Genomic DNA, 16350 nt, shown 5'->3' on the forward strand with positions numbered 1-16350 from the left:
TAGCTCGCTTCCGCCGAAGCGTTTGAGCATCCTCTGAGAATGAGACCGCGCCTCGCCCCCGCACCACACGAGATAGCCGAATCTTTGCCGCTCGGGTCGGCTTTCCCTTCCTTCGACCTCTTCCTCCTCCGCGCTCGGGGACGCGCCCAGAGGTCTTCCTGTCCCTTCACGCACCACTTCCTCCTCCCCGCCCTCATATCCCCTCCCGTCATCTCTCCTCATCTGACTCTTCCGAGCACACTAACCCATCCATAGGAGGAGGCCCTAGCAGTCAGTCCCGGACGCATAATATTGCTCCGTTCGGATTTCCACCTCGCTCACAACGAATGGAGGGATGGTTCAAAAGAGGAGATAATGGCGCTCGTCTCCCTCTCGGAGGCGTTTTCATTTTTTTCTTCAAATAAGAAAAGAGCAATTTCTCGCCAAACGTGCGAGAAATGTAATTTCTCGTCCGCCTCGGAGGGTGGGTGTAGAGATCACTCAGGTGCGTTTGACGAGGCGTTAGGCGAGAGGAACCGTCTCAATCGGAGGTTAGGAGTGGCGGTTTTCGAAAGCCATCTTATCTTGGTGATTTATTACTTTTATTGCAGCTCTAGGAGGATGACAGCGCAGCAAACTGAAAAAAAACTTGTCCAAATTTCTTTGCGAAAAATATAACTTGCCCCCTTGCATTTCTCTAAGATACGTGTACCTTAACCCAGTGCTTAATCATAACAAGTGACTTTTAACCTACTTATTTAAAACTTGGTGCATATTTAATCCTGTAATAAAATTTCTCTGTAATAACACGTGCAGTTTTTATTTTACTATTTTGTTAAATAGCGATGGTATTTTTCTCTATCAATGCCTAAATGTTGATTACATCGTTTGGTTTCAATAAAACATTTATGTGGTCAAATCAACGGCCATCAAAAATATATGCTGAAATTTCAAAGCCCTAGTCACTTTTCCAAATAGGAGTTCAAACAAAACGATGTACTAATTCGTAATACATAAATTTGGGTAAAATTGCTGGAGGCAGTAAAGCCCGCTTGAACAATTTCGGTCGAATATTCTTTATCCTGATACAAATAGAATGATAATTATGCAGTCACAAGAACTCTTGTTTTAAGGGCTCTGAATCGCTACGACTCGTTCCCAAGAGGATACGGCTGCGAAACTACTGCTAGGCGACCATCAATCCTTGACATCGAACTTCACCTTCCCAATAGCGTCATTATTTTAAATTTGATTGATTGGAATAGCAATATGATTTTTTGCTAGAATTTACAAAATTTCGAAAAAGAATTGGGCAGCCAAATATCTGTACAATTGTTCGAACTTGATTGGCCTGGTTACGGGAAACGGTAAAGAGAAAATACGTAACAGGAATCATTGAAAATTCTGGTGTCGATTTTTTATATATTTCATGAATTTTGATTGAAATTGAATAGCAAAAACTATTAAGTTTTTCGGCTAGTTTCCTCTTCAAATAATGCGACTTCGTCATTCAACAATCAAATCCTATTACAATAAATTCTGAAAGAGTAAGGATAGATTGTCAAAGGGAATGAATTAAGAATCTATATTTTCCGGTATATCATTGCATTCCTAAGAAAATGGAAGTATTCGTTAACTTCATATACGATAGAAAGGACTTTCTTTCACTTCGTATGTTCCTGGTTTTTGCATTTATTCCAATGCATGAAAATATGGGCACTAGAATTTTATCCTGTGTAGACTGAGTATCGCTATAACGCTTTGAATGCTTTGCTTCTCCAGCTTCAGCATGAAATCTTCACTCTGACATTTATAAAGCTGCAAGCAGTGCTGTGCACCGATATTTGATGTTCGTACCCATTTTTTCGATTCTAATGGTAACATTTTGGTCTTCATTACTCCATTCCGTGAGCACGTGCAACGACGCAATTCCTTGTTCAACTACGGCGAAATTATCAACGAACTGAACAAATGGACCTTCGTTATTAAGTAATGAATATGAAAACTTTAAATTTTTAGAATACTTTCAACATCATCACTGTTGTACTTACATAATAGAAAGTGAGTAGAAATAATAATTGCTTGAAGGGTTTCAGAACTTATGTCACTGGTTCTGGTTGAAACAGTGGCGTTTTTATTCTTCATGTGGAAGGTGTCACTTATACTCTCAAATTCTAATTCATTTCATATTGGATACTTCTAACTTCCTATTTATCCAAGAATCTATACTGCGACTAACTCTATGGTGTTGTTGCACTTGAACATTTTAACACTCCTACAATACGGGTAAAGTCATCAATAACTTATATTCTGTTAATTTTTGCGTTAAATTCCTTCACTCCGCAAATGGAAATGCTAGCCATATCTGTATGGTAATTATTTTGTTCACTAAAAACACATGTTGCATTGAAATTCAGTTTTTGGAGATGTTGGAAGGGTGGAAGGATCTTATATAAAATTTACCGAAACATTAAGTCACCTCCTGAAAATATAAATTCTTAGCAAGAGTAAAACTTCCCGTCAGTTGTATTTCACGCTGATTGATACATTATTGATAAAATCTCCAACCAATTAATTAATATTCAAAGTTGCTCGCACGGTACCCCGCATGTATATATTTGTGATTTCCAGATGAATTCTCCTAGTTTTGTGTGTTACTATTTAAATGTATTAATCTTAACCTTTTCAAGAAATATTTCTTAAGTGTAAAACACATTTTTATCTTAAAGTTAATCTAATAAAACTAGCACAGAATGCATGTAGTTGTGACTATTGTTACTCGTTCTTTTCACTCACATCGTATTGATTCACTCTCGCCAATCCCACTTACATTTCCTTCTGAGCATTCATTGCACATTTCGCAATTCTGAATGATTTTTGTGTCTCATTTAGTCATGTGATGGAGATTTATTGGAAAATTTTCGGTGAAACATGAATTTTGCCTTCGTTTCCTTTTGTTGTGTTCATCATGTAAAATAAGTGCTTTCATTATAGGAAATATCTAACACAAACGCACGCGTAGCATGCTCTCTTTAGGCATTAATCTCTTTTGTCCCGAACGTCACATCTAATTACTTTTGAAGAAAGTTTTGGGCCTAGATTTCCAAATGAAAACTATCATGAGCCATCGACACGAGGTCAACCTGGTGCCTGTGGGCTGAGCATTAGCAACTGGATAGTTTACACGAGGGTTTCCTCATCACTTTGTGGGTTTGATTCTTTTTTCTCGCCATAAATGTAAATCGATTCAATCAAGTTGGGAAAATTAAAAGTTTTGTTGCGAATCAGAGTGAGGAATAAAGAAATCAAGGCTTTTAATTTCCTTCTGTGGAATGAGTTAAATGAAATAAATGATTAAATGTAGACTTTTGACTGACTTTAATGAATTTCAGTCCAGCCCACTGGAACAAGCGCATTTTTTGAGAACCTGAACGACATATCATTAACACAACGATTCCCACAAGTTTTGTTTTTAATATGGCATGAAATATTTCCATGTGTCACAGAATGAGATGAAACATGTCTATGGTAAGTTTTACTGCGTATATATGTTACCTATTTTTTGGCACCTTTCACCTCGTATGCTCCACCTGGGGATTTTCGTGGGAAATGGAGCTAATCTCTTTCCTCTGCGCGCAATCGGAGCCATGTGGTGGAGTCCAAACTCTCCTGAAACCCTGTTACCGGCACTTCCTCCTAATCTCATTGCACTCCGGTTCCCTGAGCCAATCACACTGCAAAGGCAAAGGTCGGGCGATGAAATTAACGACCCTTTCAATGCCATGGAAACTGCTAGCAATTTCAAGGATGTACAAGGACTTTAAACACTCTATTTGGTGCATCTGTGCATACGTATGCGAAAATGAATTGCCCCAGGTTACCAATTTGCTCTCCCACCTTGTTTATTTTAATTTATCAATACTTAAATGAAATTTTCTTATAATTTATAATAACTTAAATTTTCAAATAATTATAGCTATTTGACTATGTTTTAAAACCATTTAGGTGAGACACTGGCGATAAAAATATTTGAGATAATAAAATAGCAATATTAATTCAATACGTAATACTAAACTGTAACTACTAAAACCTAAACTGTATTTCTACTAAACCACCAAGTCAAAAAATGAAGTATTTTCCTCAATTACTCTATTTTATCCACATTTTTATTTTTTATGCTCGGCAGCATTCCATTCATAAAAGACGTACGATGTTTTTTTTATTTTTCCGAATGGTTATGTCCGCTGGGTGAAGCGAGAAAGTTTGTATCAAATTCCCTAGCTTGGTGCCCTTAACGTGAGACGCCCGTATTACAGCCGAGCCTTTTATAAGTAAACCTCCTCACTTACTACGCTAAGTGTAGGATAGTTAGGTGATTTGACCCTGATTTTTTGATCGCCATAGCCTAAATGATTCTACGATAATATAATAAAATAAATCCTTAACTAAATAATCTGTTTTGAAAGAGGTGAGGCTCTTTCGTCTCCGACCTCGGCATCGATCGGAGGGAAGGAAAGAGCCGTTGGTAGTATTCCAGGACCAATCAAATAAAAGAATCCGAGCCAAATTGTGTGTTTTTTGTGCTAATTCCATGGTTTGTTTAAGGGTTGTTGCTCTGTGTCGTCATGCGCGTGCCTACCTTCGTTCGTAGCTCGGCCTTCCCTCACCTCTTCCCAGCTCTCTCTCTCTCTCTCTCCGACTTCCGGCTTTCATTTGCTCGCCCCTCCCCCTACATCCCCTTGTCCTTCTCTTCGCTCCAGAGAGCAACAATTACGAGCCGCTGGACCCCGAAAGCAACGGACCATGCGCCGGCTACAGGCCCGGCGAAGATGATCTCGAAGCTTTCGACTTCATCAGGAAATTCCGTCTCGACGTCCTGGAAACGCAGTACCCAGGGGTGACGAGGGTCCGGGGATCCAACAGGATGCAGACGGCTTACAGGCTGGAGAGGGACGCGAACCTCATTCTTCCCACTCAGTAAGTTGGTGGATCCAATGGCTCTCGGCCAACGAGCCTCAGCCGTGGACTGAAAATGGTCGTACGCGAGCGAGGAAACGTACGTAAGTAAAGAAATCGTAAAGAACCGAAGGCAGGGTGACCTTTAGCAGCGGAATTAAGACGATGGTGAAGAGGCCATAATCAGAATCAAGGTCTTAAAACAGGGTTGGGAAAGCAAATCCCCTTTGTACATCCAACCTTGACATTCTAATTGGTGACCCAATGGTTTGAGGTTTTTAACTGTCGACTGAAGAACCCGAGCTTAAACCTAGTTGCTGTCTCAAGACAGCCATGGAACATTTAAAAACGTTGTCTGTTGTTAATTTCTGAGTACTAGAACTTCCTGATAAACCGCCAGCGTTTGTGGGGCTATTACTGAGACTCATCAGCTTTGAATGGGTGAATTTCTTATACACGCCGTGAGTCTTACATATCTTAGTCCCCGGTTAACCTTATTTCATTTTTCAAGCATGTGGATATTTTCATTCGAGAATTTTGGTTCTAAGGATAGCGTCTTCTATGATGGTCATCGTTGGGAAATAAAAATACGTAGATTTCAGTAGTAAAATCTTTTGTGTATAAATGGAGAAGGTTAATCCATCTCAAGCGCAAATTCTTCACAGAAGTAAATGATTCACCGATGGAGTATTGATGATGTGCCAATCCATCCATATTTTAATCCATTTCATGTGAAATTGTGTGGCCATTTTTTATTTTACGCCTATTGTTATATTTTCTTAACTTTTAATGCTATTGCAGTCTGAAATCATATCCTTAAATTAATGCTCACGTTAGTATGAACTACAAGTTTCAATATTATTCGACGGCAACTTAATAATAATTTTAATATCATCAAATGTTGAACTTCAAAACGCAGGGATATCAGTGTAAATATCATTCATTGACCTCGATGATTTTTACACCGTAAAATTCCTGATTTTTGGCGCGGATTCGCGGATGGCTCCGTTGAAGCAATTGACGCGGCATCTCCCACAGTTCTTTCGACATTGAATTCGCTCGGCCACCGAGGCGTGGATTCCCAATTGCAAACCTTTTCTCCCTCCCGCCCCCCCACAGGGATATATTCCCGTTGGGTCTCCCCCAGCAGTTCAGCTTCATCTGCACGTTCCGGACGCGCAAGCTGCCCAAGTCCCCGTGGCACATAATCCGGATATCGGACGTCAGGGACAGGCCGCAGTTCCTCATCACCCTCAACCCGAGGAAGGAGACCATCGAGTTCTCCATAGTCGGCGCCGGTGGGCGAATGCAGACGCTGTCCTTCAAGAAAGCACCGGTAAGTAAGCTCCTTGGGTATTTAAAAATTTTAACCACCCGTGAAAGTGTTGATGGAAGAGGCAGTTCATCCCCATCCCCCTCCTCCCTGCGTTTCAAACGATGCATTTCCATCCGATTCGATAATTGTCTCACAAGGTAATTTGAGTGAGATTCTAAAGGAGGTGTTGCATTATCTTTGAGATATATATATATATATATATATATATATATATATATATATATATATATATATGTGTGTGTGTGTGCTTGTGTGAATTAACGACGATTTATGTTCAAATAAATTATAATACATTGTCCCTTTTCAAATTTTATTGGGAAAAAATATAATATTTTGTTAGCTTACTGTGAGACAAACATTGATAAATGTTTCACCGATTTGAGCGATTGACAGTCGTTGTATTTGGAAGTAATTTGTGTTTGCCCATCTCTGCTTCCGAGGATGATATACGATTCCCACCAAAAGATTTATCCACCTAGTTACAACGCTACCAACAGTTGTAACCATTTTTTGGCAATTTACTTAGAGTGTTAGTATTTGTGAACGGTTCATGTCATGTGCAATTGGAGATTTACGCCCATATTTATCTTCTTGGTAATTTCAAGAGAAAATATGCAAAACCAATTTTACATCAATCGAATGCAATACTTTCAATGAAAGATTAGTAAACTTTAATTCCTACTCATTTTTATGCCATCTCAATCTAGGAACTCATCATGGAAAGGGAAAACCAAACCTGGCAAATAGGACATCTATTTCACTGCTAGTTTATAAAAGGAATATTTAAATACTGACATTAGATAATGAAAACCTTGATAAGGTTGGTTAAAATAGAGCAGTGTTTTGAAACTGTCTTGGGAGCCATTTTGAAGTCGTATTTCGTCGAAAGAAAGCCTCCTTAGGAAACGCGCACAATTTTTCCAAACTCCGCTCGTATGCATATGACATTTCCGAAAAAATACGCTGTTGTGGGTGCCCCGGACAATCTGCCATCAAAACGTCAGGGAAAGAGCTTTCAGTCACAATGAAAAATTTCTCCGCGTTGCCAGGCAATAAAAAGCCCGAGAGGGCTGCGAAAAGAGCGAACAATGACACCGGCGTACATCCACAATCGATGGTTGCGTCCCATTTCATTTCGCGGTGAAATGATTCTGATGTGGGTTGACGGTCTCAAAGGAATACCATCCATCGAGAATACGAGGGAGGGTTGGGAAAGGAGAAAGGAAATGATTTACCAAGAATATACATAAATATGAATTCTAACACGAAAATAAATAAATATAAATATGTGTATATATATGCACATATTTATTCATATACCAATATTAATAGTTTCACAAAATTACATCTTCATGCCGTTGACCGAATGTCCAGTGCACACGCATAAACACAGATGCTGGCGTAAAATTATTTCTCTCAAGATTAATAAAAATAAAATAAGTCACTGAAGACTTAAGTCTTCATTGAGTTTTCTGAATTTTGTTTACATTTTTGAGAAAAAAATTGTGTTTGCTATATATATATATATATATATATATAGATCCCTCCCCGGACTAAAACACTGACATGGTGGAAGGGCTTGTGCGTTCCGATGACCCCTGGAGCTGTGCTGGCGGGAGTAATAATAATTCTCCTGGTAGGAGCACCCATGCCAGATCGGTCGAGGGTTAGGAGCCAGACGAAAGGTAGTCCACGCAGCGTCTGTTCCTCAGTGAGGCGGCTGCAATGGCGTCTGAACCCAGTGGGACGACCAATAAGTGATGGTGTCACGTTAAAAACACTATTGAGGAAGGCAACGGGAAACCACCTCAATTATCATTCCCAAGAAAAATATGATGGACAATAGAGATATTTTGAGTCCTGGCAACCACGGGGCTCGGCCCAATCGGCCGTGTGTCGTGCCCGGCAGCGGGGGAGGCAAGGCTTCCGCGGTCGTCATCCCACGAAACCCTTGCAAGGGAAAACCGGCAGCAGCAGGACAGACGACGTAGGAGAAGAAGACCACATTAGTCAGAATAGGAAGTTGTAGTGTTAGGACAATGATGAGTACAGGGAAATCGGAGTATGTTAAGCGAGAGATGGAAAGGGGAAATATAGATATTTTAGGTCTATGCTAGGTGAGATAGGAAGGATAGCGGGGATTGCTGGAGTGATAATTATAGAATAATATACAGCGGCCGTAATTATTTTGCGTATTCAAATATTAAAAACTCCACAGAAAAGGTGGCTCGTTTCTTAGTTTACCAATTTTGATTCTAATATTTCTAAAAGATTCTTGGATATTAATATTGGGAACAGTTTCTTTAAGAATCGGAGTGAATTGCCAGAAAAACCTCATATTCCCTTGGTGTTTATGTCTAAAAATAACAACAGTCATGGGATTCCTAAATAATGCGGAGTTGTATGTATAACCCAGCTGGTTAGACAAAACTAAAACCTTGAAATAGTCAAATGCAAATACCCCAAAATACTGCAAAAGTTTTAGTTTCATAGTAACAGTAAATGTCGCCAACAGAAAAAAAACTCCAAAAGCGAATGTCTGCATCCTATTCACTGAATCTTCATATTTCTTTCGGAGCCTCAGAAAACAAACCTTTTCCTTAATATTTTAAAGCTCATATTTTGACCAATACATTTATTCTATGAATTATGGTGAGTTTTTAATGATTTACCTTAAATTGTAGCCTTGGACGATATGGTCAGAAATATTTGCTGTAGGCAAAAAGGTAAGGTGAGAAAAAATTAATTAGAAGAGGAATGAACGCGAAGAGTATTCGTATTCAGTTAAAAAAAAATACTTACTTTTGAAAGCGGTACGAAATTTGTAAGTACTCAACGAGACTGACTTCAAGTCACAAAGATATTAGGTTTGTGCTTAAAATGATGCTATTCATGCCATAATGCTAATGATATTTCGTAACAAAATTTTTGCAGGATGAAAACACTAATTCACTCAAGCATTATTTATTGCTGAAATAACCTCCAATCTAACATGTTATGAATGAAGCATTAAGGAAGGCAAAATCGGAGGAATGCGTAAAACTTTGGAAGTCAAATTATTCAAATGCGTTGTTCAGTGGTTTTTGCTTTCCACTCCCTTGCTAAGATGTATGAACTTGTCGGAGAAGCTTTTTCTTTGACCACTTTTGGTGAAAGTGGCTTCGTGGAGAGTGAGGGGGTCATTGAAAAACTTAATCAAGTTCGAAGGTAAGGAACGCGCCTCGAAGGTCAGGGCGAACCTCGAGCATAAGACGAGAAAATCACCGCGTCCCACCAAGCGAGCTTCGTAAATAATTCACGCGCCGCGGGAGGCGATCAGTATCCAAAAACGCCGAAATTCACTTGTCTCCGCACGTAAAATTCTCTCCGTCAGAGGAACCCCAAATCGTCCGCGATGCGAACCAGTTTTCGCGCCGATCGTGCCACGAGGGGTAAATATAATCGGGGCCCTTACCGCCGAGGCTGTCCGCTCCCCACTCGACTCGGAGCCGAAAGGCAAACAAAAGGGAAATACCTCGTCCAGGCTGAGTGTACGCGAGTGTGTGTGTGGGGGGGGGTTTGGGTGTGGGGGGAAACTGAACCAAAACTATTTTTATTCGTAAACCTTTAAAACGAGTAGACTTGTGAAAAGATGGGAGCCCCGACGGTGTGGATGAGATGGGGACTTTTAATCGCTGAAATTACGGAGGCGGTCCAGAATCCAGCAAGGGCGTGAGGGAGGATGGTAAGAGAAGGGGGTGGGCGCATGAAGTTGGACGGAGGGATTTGTGTCTGCGGCCGCGGGCGGTTCGATGCCCCGGATTTCGCGATCGCGCGCGAAATAAAAACACGGAAACGGAGGGGATTGAGAGAGAGAGAGAGAGAGAGAGAGAGAGAGAGAGAGAGAGAGAGAGAGAGAGAGAGAGAGATGGGTTCGGTGGAGGAAGGGGGAAGAAAAATCACCGCGAGAGAGAGGGAGCGATGGGAAGGAAAGGAGTCATTTGGCAAGGGCTTCCAGAGTGCACTGTCGGAGGAGTCGGGAGTTTCTGACCGAGAGGTGGGGGAGGGTGTGGATCGTCGTAAAAACGCCAAAACGCCAGTGAAGGGAAGCGATGTGAAGGGGCGGTGGGGCGAGGGTGTTTTGAAATCCCCGAGAGCGGGGCTGTGGGAGGAATGAAGGGGACTCCAAAAGTCAACTTGCTGGTGCACGGCTCGCGTGTGGTGGCTCAGGCTCCTGGGGGGAAGAAGCGGTGTATGCGAGGCCGTGAAATAAACATCGGACCGGGTATTCAGCGTTCCGGTGCGTTGGCTTCCCACGCGCATTCATTCGATGGGGTGAATGCTCGAATGAGCGCAGCGTTATGCTCACGACAACACTCATAACTTGTTGCCCGCGGCGAGATCCATGATTTTGGAACAAAGATTTGAACGATTGCTGAGATCTCGTGAGGAAATATTCCAGGATAAGGCTCTCGAGATGATTGCAAATAACCATTCTTTAATACCTCTATTCATGCGAATAGATGTTGATTTTGCGAAAATATATGTTTTTAAATCTCCCTAGGTAAAATTTCTCAATTTCAAATTTGTATAATGGATTTGTTACCGGCCCCAGTGGCGGCGGGGTAACGTCCTCTTCTGCCAACCCGAGGGTCGCGAGTTCGATTCCCGCCCGGGTGGGTTTTCCTTCACTTAAGGCTTGGGTGTTTTAATCATATCCATTGTTAGCACTGTGAACAGTCCGATGTAAATGACCAAAAAGCGCTGTTTTAGAACTAAGGGGAAATAAATAAATAAAGTTACTCTCAGCGAAAGGTTTCAACGTTACGGCAAGCCAAGTCTTACTACGGCATTCTTTTAGTTGCTGTTTGGATTTATTCACATACACAATATCGCCACTTTTTAAAGTCTTTTTGAAATTTGACTGTAACTTTCTTTGCCTTCTTAATGCCGATCTGACTTCCCCGTTGTACCATCTAGGTTCCTTACTGTCGCATTTGAGTTTGGACGGGATGTACGTCTTCATTCCTTCGCGTAAATATTTAAGAAATAATTCCAAGTGTTCTCTGTATTGGTTGTCTCTGTATTGTTCTCTGTATTGCGACAATATCATTAAAGGAGTCTTTATTCAAGCAAAAATAAATGCTATCACAATGTAGAGGTAATTAAAAATGGGCCAAGTTATGCTAAACTACATGGTTAGTATGTCTCGACTTCGCTAAATCGATTAACTTTTTGACCGTCGATCATCAAACGGGGCACGGATTTTGCGGAGACGCGAATCATGTTAAAATTCTCCTTCAAAATATCGTGACGTGATCCAGTGCTGATCTCCACCCACTCAGCAATCTCTCGTACGGTTAAACAGCAAAACATTTGACGAACTTATTCATTGGTATCGTTCTCTGTTGGCTTGGATTGCTCTCCAGGCCTGGAAACTTCAACCAATCGATGTTCCGTCAATTTAAAACCGTTCATATTCTTCCCCAAATGCTCGCGGAGTCATTTTAAATGTCTCCGTGAAAGGTTAAACAAGTATAAAGCTTATTTGATCACAATCATGCTGTTCCTTAAGATATTCCCTTTTCTTTTTCTTAAAAAGCCAACAAGTTGGCAGACGTACTCTTGATAATTGTGGTACTTCGAAAACTTGTCGTAACAACGGTAGCATGAGGCGTCAAACGGTGCTGTGTCGATGAAAGTTGCCATTGGCTAGCTCCACTTGTCCGAACATGTGATTTTCACTGTTTGGCGTCCAATTAAAAAAGTTTGGTGTTTTTCTTCAGTTCACCTCGTATGTGATGGTATTGTTTCTTTTCTTTTGAGGTGTTTGGGTCGAATGGCCAGTCTTCTGGCCGACCTACTCATACCACCACTAATACAGTGTGCGGCAACATGGCTTCCTTTTTTAGAAGGTAAAATCCCTTTAAAAAAGGAAGAGCTAAGTTTGCCGCGCCCTACAATTAATAGCGAATAATTAAATATTTGTCTGTCTACTCTTCCGTTCTTCGACGTGCAGGTGTTCGACAAGACATGGCACAAGATCCACTTCGGGGTGTTCCGCGAGCGAGTGGTGCTCTACGTGGACTGCGAGGAGACCACGACCGAGTACCTGGAATCCCGGAGCCCCATCGACGTCAACGGGCAGATCGCCATCTCGAAGATGTCAGGGACGAGGACGTCGGTGCCGGTGAGTGGAGCGGCCCTCGCCCCGTCAGCGGCGGCGGAGTGCACCAGACGTGTGCATTAGGCATCGCCTCCAATAACCTCGCTTCATTACTTTAAGCCCCACACTCCGTACAGATCGCCGCCGCCAAATCGTGTAAAATAAATTAACTCCCCCCCCCCCCGTACAGATATATGCAAACAAGCCACTAGAGCAGAACGCTATGCATGAGGCGTAATACCCGGCGGCACCGATACGATATACAAAAAGTATCGATGCTGAAATCAAGGCATTAAACCTCACATTTCCCTTCCAAGCTTCCACATGCGTAAATTACGCTTGCTATTTTCCCGAAGTTAGTGAGACCCATGGAGGAGTGCTATCCTCGGCATTGGGCGCACCAATAGTTCTGTTAAAAATATATGTTTCATATTCTCTCGTTTTCGCGGTTGTCTTAGGAAATGAAATAATTTCAAAAAATACATTTCATATTAGCCTTTGTTTATGTGCTTCAGCGATTTTTATGTGCTTATATAAACCTTCGACGATTCCAGTGTAAATTCCTTCAACTTTAAGATAATCTCACGATCAAAATGAGGAAAAACTCATGGTTCATGTCGTTTTGTTCTTTCCCGCGTATAATTCTTACATTTCCAGTTACTTTTTGATTTTTGAAACGCTAAAATATTACCGGTATGTTTTTTAGGCTCGATGTCTTCTGATCTTCAGTAACTATGAGCACAGTTGTGTTTTGAGTCCACGAAATCGGACCGTCATTAAAAGTCCATGATAAATTGGTAGAACCTTTATTGCTTGTTGATCTGATGTTATAAAAACGTGATATTTACCCTTTGAATTAAATTGCTTGTGTCATGTTTAAAAAAAATCGATTTTGATTAAATACCTAATGGCGAGCAACGTCCAGATTGCTTACTTGCAACCCAGTCGCATCTTTCAGTTCTTATGACTGGTTCCCTTCTACTCATGGGCATTCGCTAAGCATAGTGAGTAAGTTGGTCCATCAACTCCCTGTCTAACGCGGGGCCTCTCCTGATCCATTTCAGGCCTCCCAGCTAGTAAGTATTTGCTGGCGTTGAACACACGCGACAACTTCCTCTAACCCGCTCACGGCAGTCCACCAAGGCGCGGATGCTTGCCCTCGAGGCCACGGAACCATAACGTCCCGAAGCAGGCGCCCTTTGTTTTTCTTTTGTTTTTTTTGTGCGCATGCACGTGCATCATTAACTCGTCTTGGCACCCTCTGACGTCGCTTCCTCTTGTGAGCCTGGCGTGCGCTCAGCCACGAGAAGGAGAAAAATAACTTGGGAGTGTTGCATTCTACGAGGGTGAAGGTTAATAGGGTTGTGTGATTTCCGGAGCCGCAACAACCCGCAACATTAAACTGCTTTTTCAGCATGACCGACCTAATTATCCCTGCATCATTTTAACACAGCTTCAACTTAACATTCATCGCATTTCTGCTTGGACAGTAACATTTGAAACTACGGAGCATGAGATATTGCTTTATTTGCTTGAAAAATGTATAATCTTCCCCAGCGCCAGTTCATAATTATTAAAGGAAATTTGATTTTTTTCTTTATTTATCCCTTCTGATTTGTATTTGCAAAATATTTCGCGGTGCGATCCCTTGAAAGGATATTTTTCTCTCAGCAATCCTTTAAGCCTGGCACCTATGCTGAGACCGTCCTTTCTCATATTTTATATGTATGTATGTATAAAGAATATATATGTGTGTGTGTATATATATATATATGTATATATAGTGATTGAGTGGAGAAATGGACAATATAGCTGCGGGGTCACCCCTGACGCCGATGATTCGTGAACTTTGCACTCTTGGTGCGATATGATCTCTGCCCTCACCCTTACAAAGTAACCACAGTAGTTAAATCAATCAAGCAGCCTCTTTCCCCACTCCACCTTCCGTCTCCCTCATAGATCTCGAACCCGTAAAACCACGCAGTGTGGGTGGAGCTCTGAGGCTCCGGGGTCACCTGTATTTAAACCCTCCGGTCACCAGTCTAGCACCCGACCTAGTAGGCTACCATGCCCCGTGAAATTACCAATCCCCTCTGGAAACCTTTTTCAGACATCCGAGGAGAGTGATAAAATTTGAATCTGAGACTCAAGCCCGTCGTTCCCTTAAAGCCAGTATTTACTAAGGCAGAGGTGAGAATGGAGGAAGGATTTCTGTACGAGAGTCGTAAGTGGCTTTTTTTCGAAGGGAGTCTACCTAAAGATAGCAAAGGTCTGCCCAGAGTTCCCTTCGTTTTGCCGTCTCAAGCCAAGGACGAACCCGAAGGGGGATTTTTTCCTCTCTCGGGTCGAAGTAGGTGCGATCAGGGCAAACGAGTGCGAAGACAACCTCAGACACAAGGAGACTCTCGGCGCGGGCCTCAAGTGCTCGGAGGAAGGAAGCATGAGAATATTTCTCATCGAGGCAGGAAATGTATCGTGGCCGGACGTTTGACCCGCTCCCATTTCTACGCCCTTGACTTTCTTTCGCAGTTTCCCATCCGACCGCGGATAATCGGAATGCGACCGCGCGGCGCGATGCATTCGCGGTGAGATCGGAGTTCGGAACCCGGAAACGACCTCGCACCCATCTCCGGACGGACGTCGGCAGGAGGGACGAAGGGCGGGGTGAGGGGTCAGGGGATGGACGGGAAGGGCAACGCAAAAGAGTATTGCAGCAGTCAAACTCCGTTCCGAATGGCACGCTCGCCGCGTTGCTTCACGGGCGAACCGCCGAAGCGACGACCTCACGTGATTTCGAGGGTGCCTTCGATCCGGTAACTTCCTTCCATCGATTGGGGAGGGGTTATTTTGAAGTTGGGGAACGGGTTTGGTATGTTTTTTATATTTAGCTTGGGAGACGAGATAGAGGAGGGAGGGAGAGGGTTGGAGAAGGCTTAGGACTCCCTGCGGGGGAGAGGTGTTTGAGATGGGGAGCCGAGGGGTGGGGGCAGAAGGGAATCGAAACGGGAGGCGAGAATGGGGTCGCGTATTGGGGAGTGGGAGGGGGGAATGGTTGCTATGGAGGTCAGGCTACGTTGGTCACTCGCGTGGGAGTTTTGGGAATGATATGCGGAAAGGAGGCGGGGCTCATGTGGTGCCGGCAGACGTCGATCCCCGAGTTAGATATTCCTGCCGGTTGTTTGGTCGCGAGGTCCGAAGGGTTCGCTTACCTATTCAGGCGACATTACAATATCGACCGTTCCCCTAAGGGAGCGCGACAGAATAGAGTAACCAAATATACTACCAAAAACTCGTGTAATCTTTGGCATCTTATTGAAGCTTCCAGCTCCTCATTTGTTCAAACCATCGTGCCTGTTCTGTAGTTTTAAATAATATTTGAGATATGTAGTGAAAGATTCAATCATGAATATTGAGTTGGTGATATATATGGGAATCGTCAAATAGTTTTCCACTCGATGGGCTGTATATCGACTGAGTTTAATTGCACTTCATATTTTGGTTCCGAACATCAATGCGGTCTTTTGAAGACGATTTGGCATTTACCAGGAATAGTGGTACGCCTGTTAGAGCCAGTAAAGCTTGCAGCCCACTCGGCATTTACGCGAAAATGATGGGTTCCTGAAATGATTAAAATGGGTGGTTCCACTGTATTTCCTGTTTTTAATTCATAAAAGCAAATGCGTTAAATTATTAATGGATGCTAAACCGTTGAATATTCAAAATGTAAATCTTACTGAAACGTCGGTAATGTTTCACTTCAATATCTCGTCGATTGGAGTAGTTTTTCCGATTTTTTTTTTGACCGAGCTGCCCTTAGAATTCTAAGAATTGGCCAGAATTTCCACGTGTCGCTGGTTCAAATTGTTGTGAAAAACGATGCAATACGAATTACTTCCCTTTCTAAACTCTTTACGGCCATGCAATCTGCTCTTCG

The 16350-nt window shown here is 42.4% G+C and overlaps 1 protein-coding gene across 1 annotated transcript in view; it reads left to right on the forward strand.

The window, feature by feature from the left end:
* Positions 1-16350, forward strand: part of LOC139689925 (collagen alpha-1(IX) chain-like) — a 110227-nt gene that overhangs the window by 28540 nt on the left and 65337 nt on the right. The window contains exons 4-6 of the mRNA XM_071587057.1: positions 4740-4956; positions 6055-6271; positions 12270-12440. Coding sequence (XP_071443158.1) covers positions 4740-4956; positions 6055-6271; positions 12270-12440 — 605 coding nt within the window. The remainder of the gene's footprint in view (positions 1-4739; positions 4957-6054; positions 6272-12269; positions 12441-16350) is intronic.

This window comes from Hetaerina americana, unplaced genomic scaffold (assembly GCF_022747635.1).
Source record: "Hetaerina americana unplaced genomic scaffold, ioHetAmer1.1.p SCAF_29, whole genome shotgun sequence".
In the NCBI taxonomy this organism is placed as follows: Eukaryota; Metazoa; Arthropoda; class Insecta; order Odonata; family Calopterygidae; genus Hetaerina; species Hetaerina americana.